The sequence below is a fragment of the Saimiri boliviensis genome, chromosome 2 (genome assembly GCF_048565385.1).
Source record: "Saimiri boliviensis isolate mSaiBol1 chromosome 2, mSaiBol1.pri, whole genome shotgun sequence".
NCBI classification, from domain to species: Eukaryota; Metazoa; Chordata; class Mammalia; order Primates; family Cebidae; genus Saimiri; species Saimiri boliviensis.
The window spans coordinates 213,372,206-213,386,302 of NC_133450.1; the positions used below are offsets into that span (position 1 = coordinate 213,372,206).

The window sequence follows — 14,097 nt, forward strand, 5'->3', positions numbered from 1 at the left end:
AAGAGGTTTTCTATTAGGAAAAACATTAACTGCAAAGTCATTCTGTGGACTCTGCTTATGTATTACATTTGTTCAGATGGGTTAAATGGCAGCTTTAGTGTATAAACTTAACTATACCTTAACATCAGAATTCTCAGTCAAAATGGGAAAATAATAATGTTCTCCTCAAGAAAGTTTCCATAAAAATTAAATTAGATAGCCAGGTATGATGGCTCAAGCCTGTAATCCCAGCACTTTGGGAGACCGAGGTGGGTGGATCACAAGGTCAAGAGATTGAGACCATCCTGGTCAACTTGGTGAAACCCCGTCTCTACTAAAAATACAAAAAATTAGCTGGGCATGGTGGCACATGCCTGTAATCCCAGCTACTCAGGAGGCTGAGGCAGGAGAATTGCCTGAACCCAGGAGGCGGAGGTTGCGGTGAGCCAAGATTGCGCCATTGCATTCCAGCCTGGGTAACAAGAGCAAAACTCTGTCTCAATAAATAAATAAATAAATAAATAAAATAAAATAAAATTAGATAATGCACATCAAGTAGTTAGTACAGTGCCCTAGCATATAGCATATGCGCAATAAATGGTTCCCATAATTATCTGTATTATCTGTCTAGCAATTGCAACTTATAAGATTTACCCATGCACTATCTTGCTTGATTCTTAAGACAAAACAACTTTATGCAGGAGAGAGACAGGACATGAATTATTATCTCCACTTTACAAATAAAAAGACAAACACTTAAAAGAATTCAGCCAGGCCTGGTGGCTATTCCCTGTAATCCCAGCACTTTGGGAGGCCGAGGCAGGAGGATCACTTGAGCCCAGGAGTTCAAGACCAGCCTGGGCACACAGTCAGACCCTGTCTCAAAATACAATAAAACAAAATAATAAATAGAACAAAATAAAGGTTAAAGTAAACTGCCTAAAGTTACATGATTACCTAGAAATATCCATCATGATTGGATATAAACCACCATATAAACCAGGAGTTTGTAAACTTTTTCCAAAAAAGCCAAATAGTGGTTTGCAGCCCGTATAGTCTCTATCACAGCTCGTCAATGCTGCCACTATAGCACAAAAGCAGCCATAGATAATACATAAATAAAAGGGTGGAACTATCTTCCAATAAAACTTTATTTACAAAAGCAGGCAGTGGGTTGGATTAGGTTCATAGGCCATGGTTTGCAGACCCCTGCCCTAGACTTTTAGATTACTAGTCTAGTGTACTTTTCCATTACTTTATGGTTACCATCTATTTTCAGGATAGTATTTTAGCATTAAACTTAATAGTATTAACTGTCAGAGAAAAGATAAATCAGGAATAATTTGTAGAAGAACCATGAATACAGTAAGATATTATATAAATATTAGTATTACTGCTTTTTCCTCTTTTATAGCTTCTATTATAAAACTCTCTCTTAATCCTTCCTTTCTTTCTTTCTCTTCTCATAAAAGATTGGGCCTAGAAGTAAACACTCTTCTATCTCTCCAAAAAGTACTGAAAACAAATCTGTTTGTGGAATATTATTCTAAAGAAAGTAGTGGACATTCCATGAGACACCAGAATGAACAAACTTAACAATATCCTTTAAAATGGTAAGCAATGTGAAACTTCTGAACCTAACTTGTATGAGCATGTTTTACAGGGAATGGAGGGAACAACGTTAAGCAACTACTTTATTCTCAATCTGAAAGAACAAAGTGATTATCAGTTTTCTCATTATAGAATCCATATGCTGTAATATGCTATGGTGGTAAAGACACTAGACTTGGAATTGAAAGACCTAATTTGGAATTCTTTCTCTGGTACTTACTTTGTGGCCTAGTAACCTACATATGAGGAGTTGTTGTGAGGATTAAGACAAATTATTTTAAAATTCCCAGCATCATAAGCATTGATCATTGCTGCATTCGAAAATATAAACTTCTTAATGAAGTTCTCTTCTATATTTTTAATAAATTACAATATGATACAATATTCTATAACAGTACAATATCATTTATAAAGCATCAAAAATATTTATTGCTAAAGTATAAAGCACTTTTTTGTCAAGGAGCTAAAGTTCTTAAAACATATTCTCTCATTTAAAACCATAATATTCCTTTGAAATTAAAATAAACCAGAATTTATTGAGTGATATGTGCTAGGTATTTTATACATATCAACTCATTTAACCTTCACAACAACCTTGAGAAGAAACAGGCTCAGTTAAATGAAATGACTTGTCCAAGGAAGACAGTTCCTAAGTGGCAGCAGATCTTGGGATACCCAGGTTACACTGAGTATAACCTGTCATTATTTATTTTCATTATTTAACACTGTCTCTTCAGTTTTTTGACTTGGGGTCCACAAAAATCCAAGTGCTTCATATACAGTCAAAGAATAATTACTTTCAGTGTGGTACAAGGCAAACTAGATTAAATTACCTCCAAATAACATACTAATTTAAAGACAAGTCCTGATTAATCTACTTTTGGTCTCAAAAATATATTGGTAAATAGAGCAAAACCAGTCTACTTACCACTAGTTAAATAAATTAGGGTATTCCCAAGTTAAGTTTTAGATGTCCAAAGAAACAAATGTAGAATTTTGATTAGAGAGAAAAATAAACCAAAGAACAAATTTCCTCAAATTCTAATTGTATATTAATAAACATAAGAACTTTTTTATTTATTTATTTTTTTTGAGACAGAGTTTCGCTCTTGTTACTCAGGCTGGAGTGCAATGGCACAATCTCGGCTCACCACAACCTCCGCCTCCTGGGTTCAGGCAATTCTCCTGCCTCAGCCTCCTAAGTAGCTGGGATTACAGGCACGTGCCACCATGCCCAGCTAATTTTTTGTATTTTTAGTAGAGACGGGGTTTCACTATGTTGACCGGGATGGTCTCGATCTCTTGACCTTGTGATCCACCCGCCTCGGCCTCCCAAAGTGCTGGGATTACAGGCTTGAGCCACCGCGCCCGGCCAAGAACATTTTTAAATCTCCTAGTAGGTTTCATGCCTGAAAGTCCTTCCAGAAAGCAGATTACCTCCTCAATAATTTTTTCTCATGAGATTTACAGAAATTATCCCAAAAAGAAATTGGTGACTCTAGTGCTTTTGAAGAACTAAAAATCAGTAAATTAGAAGTTTTTAAATCCTGAATTTAAATATAACATAGAAAGTAAGGGAATAAAAGTATTTACAAAATAGTTTGTAAATCTATGACCGTCCTTCCACTTTGTTTAAACCAATATGGTCCTTGAGAGTAGGAGCCTTTTTTCCCCCTTGCTAAAATAAATTAAACTTCAATTCCACCCTGTGTTGCTTACCTGTTGCACAGTATGCTGAGAGCTCCATGTGGACTACAGTCACATGGCTGACAAAGTCCAGAAGTGTAATTTGGGTAAAAGCCCTCTTTGCAGGTTTCACAGTGAAGTCCCTGATAACCTGGCTGACACTCACACTGCCCTGTGGTCTGGTTGCAGCGATTCACATCCAGGCTTCCAACCACAGAGCAGTTACATACATATTCTGCAAAGGAAAGAAGGAAAGAGACATTACCAACTAAGATTTAATACCCTCTTAATAAAATGAACTCTATTTTATTTTTCTTAATGAGTTTTCATGACAACTTTATAAGGACAGATAAAATTAACTCTAGTTCAAATTTACTTTCTATCCTGTTTAGTTTATTTAAATCAAGAAACATATAGAGAATATAAATTATTGAGAGACAGAGTGTGTATGTGTGTATGTATTATTAGTTTTTCTGAATTACAAGCCACCAAAGGCAGGTTTATCTACCTAACACTAAGGAAACATGTTGGAAATGACAACATGTTAAATAATAAATAATCCCCTTGTAGAGCAGCAAAAGCCTAAGGCTCAGGTGATTAACTGTGGTAACCTATTTAAGGTTATACGAGATTGTGCTATAGCTAGAATCATAAGCTAATATGCTCTGCCCAGGAAGAAATTAATGAAGAGGTCTTTTCCTCTCAGAGACCCCTTTCTCTATGAATGATGCTGTTTCTCTCTCTCTTCTACCTGTTAAACCTCCACTCCTAAACTTAAAAAAAAAGAAAGAAATTAATGAAGAATTGAAACTTTAAGGAAATGATCAACAATAAATCCAGAGGAGAAAGTTGACAGGTTCATCCTGATTTGTGAGTTAAAACCAATCACAAGTTGAATGTCTTTCCCAAATTAAAATATTTGGAAAATAAACATTTCTTTTAAATATAGTTCAAACAGTTCTCTGTTGTTTGCTTCACTTTTTTCACTTTTCAAAAGAAATGTTTTGATTTTTAGTTTTTGTGAGTACATAGTAGGCATGTTAGGTGTGTCTATTTATGGCGTACCTGAGATATTCTGACACTGGTATGCAACGTGTAATAATTACATCAGGGTAAATGGGATATCCATCACCTCAAGCATTTATCCTTTGTGTTACAAACAATCCAGTTATACTCTTTTAGTTATTTTAACAGGTACAATTAAATTATTATCATTAATTATTAAATTATTCACCATAGTCACTCTGTTATGCTACCAAATACTAGGTCTTATTCATTCTTTCTATTTTTTTTTTTGTACCCATTAACCATCCCCACTTTCTCCCCACCACACACCTGCATACTACTCTTCACAGTCAGACAGTTCTTTGGATAAAAAACATTTAGAAGCCCTTAGTTTTAGCCTTCTAATGCAAAGATTCATTTAAAGGTCAGTTAGGATTTGGTTTTTTTGCTACTGCTTCTATTCATTTTATCAAAAGGAAAGTATTTTCAACATAGTTTGATACAGTATTAACAGATGACTTTGCATTAACATGTTTATTCTAGGAATAGGTACCATTCCAAAAGAGCTATGATCCTACCCTTAAAGGGTCCTGAGAAATTTATGGTACAAATTATAGTTCTAAATAGGTAAGGCACTATATAAAATGGCACTGTACCAATAAAGTTTAGCTTGAAAAAAAATCTAATATTATTTCTGATTACTTCAAAAAGCTATGAGACAACTGAAAATCCAGAGTCTTACATAGAAAATTATAAAGGGGTTTGTGTCTCTATTCTAGAAAAGGAAATTAAGCTTCAAAATTCTTTATATAATCATAAGAAGCTTATTTATTCACACAAGCCAAAATAAAAGATTGCTCAAAGAAATTCCCACTTGACCAACTCTATACCTCCCACACTTCTGCAGTTCCTAACCTTTGGTGTCAACATTTCCCTGCTCTTCAGAGCTCTTCTATTTCATAAAGATAACAAATAACAAATAAATAGGCCAGGTGTAGTGGCTCGCGCCTGTAATCCTAGCACTTTGGGAGGCCAAGGTAGGCAGATCGCTTGAGCTTAGGAGTTTGAGATCAGCCTGGGCAACATGTTTGCCCACCTCTACAAAAAAAAAAATACAAAAATTAGCTGGGTGTCCTGGCATGCACCTGTGGTCCTGGCTACTCAGGAGGCTGAGGTGGGAGGATCACCTGAGCCTGGGAGGCTGAGGTTACAGTGAGCAAAGATCTTGCCACTGTACCCCAGCCTGGGTGACAGAGTGAGACCTGTCTCAAAAAAAAAAAAAATTAAGTAAAGTAAAATAAATAAATAAATATTGACAGCTTATTTATTTTATGTCTGTTTCAAACTTGGGTGGTAAATTAGTTACAAAACCCAAAGGAAAGTTCAGATTTCTTCAGCCTCAAGCTTAGGAAAGGAACCAGCTTCCCATTACAAGCAAGATTCTTATTTTTACTAGGCTATATAAGCATGACATTTCTTTGACAGAGTTACATGTTTTCACATGATATCTACTTTTTGTATATGTGTGTTGTGGTTTTTGTAAATAACAAAGCCATGTTCAGTGATCTGTAAACCTGCCAATGACAACTTCATGACAAGACCTTCACTCCACCAGAAATGACCAGAACACTTAAAATAACATTTTTCTTCTGAAATCTGGCAGAAATTCAACTTATATCCAACTCCTCCTGCTGGATCTATTTTATCACAAGTTAAACTAATCAAATTATGTTGGTGTCAGCAGAACTAGCTCAAAAAGAAATGAAAATACTAAAAAAAAATTTCTATAATAAAGAATATGAATTTTATTATTTCCTTACTAAAAAATTTCCATCTGAAAACTGAGTCGGTGTTCCCAAGGAGTAAGATTAGCAGTATTTTCTAAAGAATTCAATTGAATCTAAGAACTCAGATATAAACACTTAATATTTTTTCCCAGTTAAGTTCTAATGGATAAACTTTCAATACTAACCAAGTTCACTAGTTATTATTTCTATAGTCAGTCTAATAGCTTCATTATTCCCTGAACATACTCTGATTGGTCTTGTCTCTGAACCTTTTCTCATTCTGCTTATCTTGGAATGCTCTTTTTCATATATTTAAATCTATTCTCTATTTTAAGAATCAATTGAAACTCACTTTTCCATCAACTCTAACTGTACTGCCCCTATTATGAATCAATAACAATACCTACTACCTAAACCTCTCAAATGACAACAGTTTGAAGAGGCAGTAAGGCAAAGCAGTTAGAGCACAGATTGTAGAGGTAGATGGCTAAGATTATTAAATCCTCCGCTCTGGCTAACTTTATCACCTTAGGCAAGTTAATTAACCTCTGTGTGCCTTCATTTTTTCTTCTGTAAACAGGGCATAATAATAGTACCTATACCACTCAGCCCCAATACTTAAGCTGGAAGTGGTTTGGAATACTGCAATAATTAATACAACAGCTGGAAAAAAGTAGAAAGTGATATCAGATAAAATAACAAATGCAATTCAGATGTTAGATTCACAGGCCAAGCTTCGTTATACCCTGAGGATAAAATCTAAAAGGCTGATAATGGGTTTAGTACCATAGCAGCTTTTAATAATGTCTGGAAAACAGAATTAGTGTCCTGTTATGCAGAAATCCATGTTAACAATAAGAGGATATTCTATTTATACTAGGCATGGTGGCTCACATCTGTAATCTCAGTCAGCACTTTGGGAGGATGAAGGGGGCAGATCAAGAGATTAAGACCATTCTGGCCAACATAGTGGAACCCCATCTCTACCAAAAACACAAAAATTAGCTGGGTGTAGTGGCACACACCTGTAGTCCCAGCTACTCAGGAGGCTGAGGCAGGAGAATTGCTTGAACCCAAGAGGCGGAGGTTGCAGTGAGCCAAGATTGTGCCACTGTACTCCAGCCTGGCAACAGAGAGAGACTCTGTCTAAAAAAAAAAAAAAAAAAAAAAAGCTAGCAATATGAAAAAAGAAGGAAGTTTTAATTGATAGAAGCAATGAGAAGGACCAAAGACAAGAGAAAGTGCTGACTTTTTAATGAGTTAGAATCTTAGACACCCGAGCAGCACAAAGGAGTCTGCAAACATGATTAATGGCAAGTCATCAGTGTGGATGTTAATAGGAATGAAACAATATGAAGAAGACACCAAACGCTAATTACAGACAAGTGTGAATAAGATGCCAAAAAGCTCACTCAATTGCCTAAAAGTAAATATGGAATAAACTCTTTGTCTTGTGAGTGGCAGGTTTCCTTTCATGCCCTTTAATTCTTTAGAAAACTGTAGAGAAATAGAGAAGGGTAATGTAAATGTTCTCAGAGAGAGCATAATCTTAGCAACATTTTTTCCTTTTGTTGTCTGGCTTCTGAAGAACAATAAAATATAGTGATTTTCACCCTGAAGAAGAATAAGAAACTAAAATCTGTGCCAAACTGCTTTAAGTATTTGAAAATAGAAATATAAAGTCCCAGAGAAAATAAAATGCTGCACTTTTTCAAACATTCCAAAAGCCAAGAGATGAAAAATTTTTAGCACTAAAAGAAAGAGAGTATTTTGTTTACAAATGCTCTAAGTTCCTCTGCCACCTACCCCTACCTGCCCTGCCCTTTGTCCACAAACATTTGCCCTGGTAAGAGATTATCTACTTGAACATACTGAAGACCTTTTCTAGGCCTCTCATATACCTGGTAGACTCTCTCTTCATCCAACTTTTAACCATCTCATAGAGAATATTTGGTATGTGCTGGTATTCAGCTTGTTTGCATTAATGATAGCAGTTTTTGAAAAACACTAATTGTGATTGTATGTCCTAATGAATGTGTCCTCTCTCTGTGTGTCTCTTTTTGAAGTCCTTTCTGAGTGCTAAAATTAACTGTAATGCTCAGTTTGGTACAATTGTGTGTTAAACTTTAAAGATAAAAAACCATAAAAACAGTAAAATGAAAATTTGCATAACAAAATGAAAAAACTATGTCCTCAGTCATGATGCAAATCTCCTAGAACAAAGAAATGTTACACTGACAGTATACTGTTGCTAAACTAAAATGATTACAAAATTATTGCATTTAATCACAGATACTGGAAAACTACTTGTAGCTATAACTAATACAGAGCACTCACAGGAATCTGGTTCAGGAAGACAGACTGAAATTCCATCTATATAGCCTTTTGCAAAATTGCATAAATACCTTTGCAAAACTCAATTTCTGACTCCTTTGCATTAATTAAACAACAATTTAACTCTTGTTTTTTTCCTCCTTTTATAGTTAGTTGACACAGAATACCTATTTGTGCAATACAGAGTGATATTTCTTTTTTTTTTTTTTTTTTGAGATGGAGTTTCGCTCTTGTTACCCAGGCTAGAGTGCAATGGCACGATCTCGGCTCACCGCAACCTCCGCCTCCTGGGTTCAGGCAATTCTCCTGCCTCAGCCTCCTGAGTAGCTGGGATTACAGGCATGTGCCACCATGCCCAGCTAATTTTTTTGTATTTTTAGTAGGGACAGGGTTTCACCATGTTGACCAGGATGGTCTCAATCTCTGACCTTGTGATACACCCACCTCGGCCTCCCAAAGTGCTGGGATTACAGGCGTGAGCTACTGTGCCCGGCACACCCCTTTTTTTTTTTAAAGAGACAGTCTCGCTCTGCTGCCCAGGCTGGAGTACAGGGGTACAATCTCAGCTCACTGCAGCCTCTGCCTCCCGGGTTCTAGCAAGTAGCCTCAGCCTCCTGAGTAGCTGGGATTACAGGTGCATGCTGCCATGTCCAGCTAATTTCTTGGATTTTAGTAGAGATGGGCTTCACTGTGTTGCCCAGGCTGGTCTTGAACTCCTGAGCTCAGGCAATCCACCTGTCTTGGCCTCCCAAAGTGCTAGGATTATAGGTGTGAGCCAGCACACTCCACCACAGAGTAATAGCTCAATACATGCATATGACATGTAATGATCAAATCAGACTAAATGGCATACCCATTAACTCAGACACTGATCATTTCATTGTACTGTAAATGTTCAAAATTCTCTCTAACTTTTTGAAAACATAAATTACAGTTAATCATATTCACCCTATTGTGCTACAGAACACCAGTACTCATTTAGTACTATCCAGCTATAATTCTGTATACATTAACCAATCTCTTCCCATCCTTCCTTCTCACCTACTCTTCATGGCTTCTAATACCTACAATTCTACTCTTTACTTTCTTGATTTCGAATTTTTTTTTTATCTCCCACATATGAGTAAGAACATGCAGTATTTATCTTTCTGTGCCTTATTTTACTTAACATAACCTCTAGCTTCATCCATATTTCCACAAATAGCAGGATTTCATTCATTCTTATGGTTAATAGTTGCAATACAGGGGAATTTTGAGGGAGTAATGAAACCATTTTGTATCTTGATTATGTACATATCAAAACTAACAGAACTACTGCACATCAAATGAGTAAACTTCTTTATATATAAATTTTTAAATATGCAAAAAATTTTTAAGCAATGAGGTTTTACTAGATTCAATTTTTAAAATTTTGATGGAAGGCTGCCTTGGTGTCCCATAAGCAACTGTTTCAACTAAACTGTGGCACTAGAGTCCACAGGGGACCCAACTAATGATTGAGGCTTTTTCAAAGTGACTGTTACACTTAAGATAGCAGGAAGTGATTAATGCTTCAGCTAATTATTGCATAAGGAGTTGTGGAACATTTTAATATTTAAAATACTATTTCACTTAAAAGAAGTACAATCTTTTCTTTTCCCATTGGCTCCAACTTAAGTATTAGGTTGCAACTGTGCCTATGTACAACGAAGGAGAAGAGGAAAAAAAAATGAAAGATAAAGATGTCTAGGATTACCATCCTTTTTCCATATGCAACTGTTTGCTTCCTTTTGAGAGTCATCACTAAAAACCCTACTCTGTTTAAACAGAGACCAGGAAAATGCATGTAAATATACCTTTCAATCTATCTAATCTATCCAACATAGAACTTTACCCATTTTCACAAGCATAGGATTGGATCCACAAAAATTACATCTTTCCTGATTTTCAAATTGAAAAGAAAAGAAAAAATGGTTGTCAAAATCAACAGTAGGAATACTCGATTTGAACCTCTGCATGTACATCAAATGATTCTTTTTTTAAAAAAACCAGCAAACTGGCTGGGTGCAGTGGCTCACACCAGTAATCCCAGCACTTTGCAAGGGTAAGGTGGGCAGATCACTGGAGGTCAGGAGTTCAAGACCAGCCTGACCAACATGGCAAAATCCCTTCTCTACTAAAAATATAAAAATTAGTCAGACATGGTGACATGCACCTGTCATCCCAGCTACTCTGGAAGCTGAGACAGGAGAACTGCTTGAACCCAGGAGGCAGAGGTTGCAATGAGATGAGATGGTGCCACTGCACTCCAGCCCAGGTGACAGAGCAAGGCCCTGTCTTCAAAACAAACAAACCCCAAAAACCAACAAACTGCATTATCTTGACTACAGGCCTGATTTCCTAAGTATATAGTGTATTTCAAAATATACTTTTTATTAGGACCATATTTTATGTTTTAGGTTTGAAGAAAAGGAATCTCAGAAAAGCCTATTTCTAGGGAAAAGGAATTATCAACATGAGAGTTTTTGTTTTGAGAGAGAGAGTTTTACTCTAGAGTAACATTAATACTCAAATTATATTTCACATTTATGTTATGCCAAGGTGTGGCCACAAATCTTTGAAAACCTAGGAAACTTAATATTAAAGCTGATGAATTTCTTTAGTTAAATCAGACTTTGTAGAGATGTGCAGTATTAAAGCCATTACTTTTAAAGAAAAGCTTTAACCTTTGTTCCAAAATAAAAATGTATCAATTAAAATTCCCAGTAACAATTTACTAAAGCAAAACATTTCTTCAGCTTTATGGTAGACATATGAAATAAATGGAGCAACATAACCCAGGTTTTGTAGAAAATTTTCCATCTCATATTTAAAAACCATGTTGTTAGTGCTTGTCCCTGGCTCTCTGCCAGTTTTCCACAATTCAAAGATAATTCATCTAATTAATGAGACAAGATGACAAGTTCTGGAAAAGGTTGTAAAGGCTAGTTTTTACTACTAATAACAAAGATGATATTACCAGCTATTAAGCACATACTACACATGTATCAGACATCACACTAGAACTGTACACAAATGGCCTCCTTTAGTGTTCACCACAATCCTGTGATGCAGGTACCTTAAGCTAGGAATCTGAGTCTCAGATAGATGAAACAAATCATACAAGTAATCAGTACTGGAGAAGAGATTAAAACCCAAACTGAGTTAACTCCAAAGTCTATGTCTTTTCACTCTGAGAAGTCAATCAGAGAGACCCAGACCACCTTAAAATCAAACTTTGCTGCTAATTAACCAGCTCTAGGACCTTCATTGAGTCTAACTGTTCGGATTTTCAGTGTCTCAGTGTATAAAATGTAGCTAATTCTTTTAATCTATCATGAAAAATAATTAAAGGTCAAATTATATACGGTGATATATATTGTTTTTGGTTTACAAAAACTTTTTTTTTAGTTGAGCCACTGGTGTATCTAATAATCCTAATAAGTAAATCAGAAGGCAATTTCCTTTGAAAATTTTGAATGTATATGCTACGTTTTAAGGGAAAATCATGGGTTTTAAATTGCTCAATGATGGAAAATTTTCTGATAGTTCTCCAAAGTTCTCATAGTGCCTTAGCACAGTAGTGATCAATAAATAGCTACAAATATCTGTTCAACTTTGATTTCATTTTATAAAATAAAATTAGAGCTGGTCAATTTAAAAGACAAAGATCTTCAAGATTCAATAAAACCAAAACCCCACAAAATCTAGCTACAAACAGGTTATAAAAGACATAAAACAAAATTATACATAAAGTTTGAAAGTAACTGAGTGGAAAAAGATGAAGCAGGTAAATAATGACCAAAAGAAAACTCGTACAGATATCTATATTAATTAATATGAGATAAAATAGATGTTTAGGCAAAAAAAAAAAAAGCATTATAAGAGGACAAGAGGTCTGGTCACTATATAATAATAAAATACAATTCATTTAAAATAGATAGTTCTAAATTAGATATATGTCTAATAATATAGTCTCAAAATACATAAGGCAAAATGACAGCAAATATATTTAATACTGTTATTTCTGAGGATGAAGTGAGATAAAAAATGTGACAGCACAAGAATAGGATATTTACTGTTATCTCCCCAGATGTCCCACTTTTCTTGAAATGTAGAAAATGTTCTCAGAAATTAATATCAGGAACGAGATATGACAATAAATGCTCTAAAGTAATGGAGTGGGGAAAATTAAGAATTAGAATTGGTTAAATTACAGCTTTTTACAATTTTCTGGCAGCAGGGACTTTCTTTTAACACAGAATTGGAATAATTCAACAAGTTTCCTGAAGTCATAAAAAAAGGTAGAAGAAAGAAAGAAGTCTAGTCCAGATTACAGAAAAATATTTAATATACTGGATCATGTACTCAAATACTTTCCTCATTAGCATTCTGAACACCTTATTCACTAAGCTTTTTTTCGGGGTTTTTTTTTTTTTTTTGAGATGGAGTCTCACTCTGTCACCCAGGCTGGAGTGCCATGGTGCAATCTCAGCTCGCTGCAACCCCTGCATCCCATGTTCAAGCAATTCTCCTGCCTCAGCCTCCCGAGTAGCTGGGACTACAGGCATGCACCACCATGCCGGCTAATTTTTGTGTTTTTAGGAGTGATGGGGTTTCACTATGTTTGGCAGTCTGGTCTCAAACTCCTGACCTCAAATGATCTGCCTACCTCGACCTCCCAAAGTGCTGGGATTATAGCTGTAAGCCACTGTGCCCAGCCTTCAAAAGTTCTTTGTATCTTCCACTATGTATCCTCTCCCATGTTCCTAGAGCATTGTTAGAGAAAATTAAATATAAAGACCTGGCCTGTTAAAGGTTTTACTTTCACTATGTCCCTAGAACTGCTTCTAAATTCTTAGATTTATCTTACTGTTTCCATATCCATTGCTGGCATTGGCTATTCCAAGCTGCCCTTTAGGTCTTCCATCCCATTGTACGACAGCAAATGATTCCAACTTCATGGAACCTGAGACCTTCTTTCTTTTTCTCTCTTCCTCCCTTTTCCCAACAACTTAACCTTCCCTCCAGTTTCAGGCTAGCCAGCTCCTTCCAAGACCAAACAGTCCTTACAATTGCGCTCTTTATCATAATCTCTCCCAGAGCTCTTCCCAGAACTCTACTCTGCCCACTCCCACCGTCCACTTCCTTCAGCCTTTTCAATCTTTCACTTTTTACAGAATTTACCTTCAAATATGCAATGTGTCTCTCACAATTCTGTTTAGTCTACCGTTCCATTTAACTAGCATTTATTTTCTAAATAAAATTTCTCAAACAAAAATACAGACTGTCTCCTTTTCTTCACCACGTTTTCTTCTTGATGCTCTGTGATCTTTTCTAAACTCTATTAAAAATGCTTTCTCAAAAGTTACTTACCCAAAACAAAACAAGAGTCTTCTCAGGCTATATTCTGCTTAACCATTTGCAGCATTTGACATACTGATACCCCTTCCTTTCTGAAACTCTTTCTTTGGTCTCCATGTCATTGGATAAATCAATGAGCATTTATTGAGGATTTTACTATGATCAAGTTCTCTCCTTATCCTTCACTTCCATATGGCAGATCATTATGGTTCCCAATGAATCTACGAAGAGGCAAGTCTCAGCTACTCCAGTCATCCCCAAACATATATGTGAGGCCATTTTAGATCCTCCAGCTGTAGCCAATCTACCAATA

At 35.8% G+C, this 14,097-nt stretch overlaps 1 protein-coding gene across 1 annotated transcript in view; it reads right to left on the reverse strand.

The window, feature by feature from the left end:
- Positions 1 to 14,097, reverse strand: part of MEGF9 (multiple EGF like domains 9) — a 109,412-nt gene that overhangs the window by 52,877 nt on the left and 42,438 nt on the right. Inside the window, exon 2 of the mRNA XM_003925183.4 lies at positions 3,310 to 3,511. Coding sequence (XP_003925232.3) covers positions 3,310 to 3,511 — 202 coding nt within the window. The remainder of the gene's footprint in view (positions 1 to 3,309; positions 3,512 to 14,097) is intronic.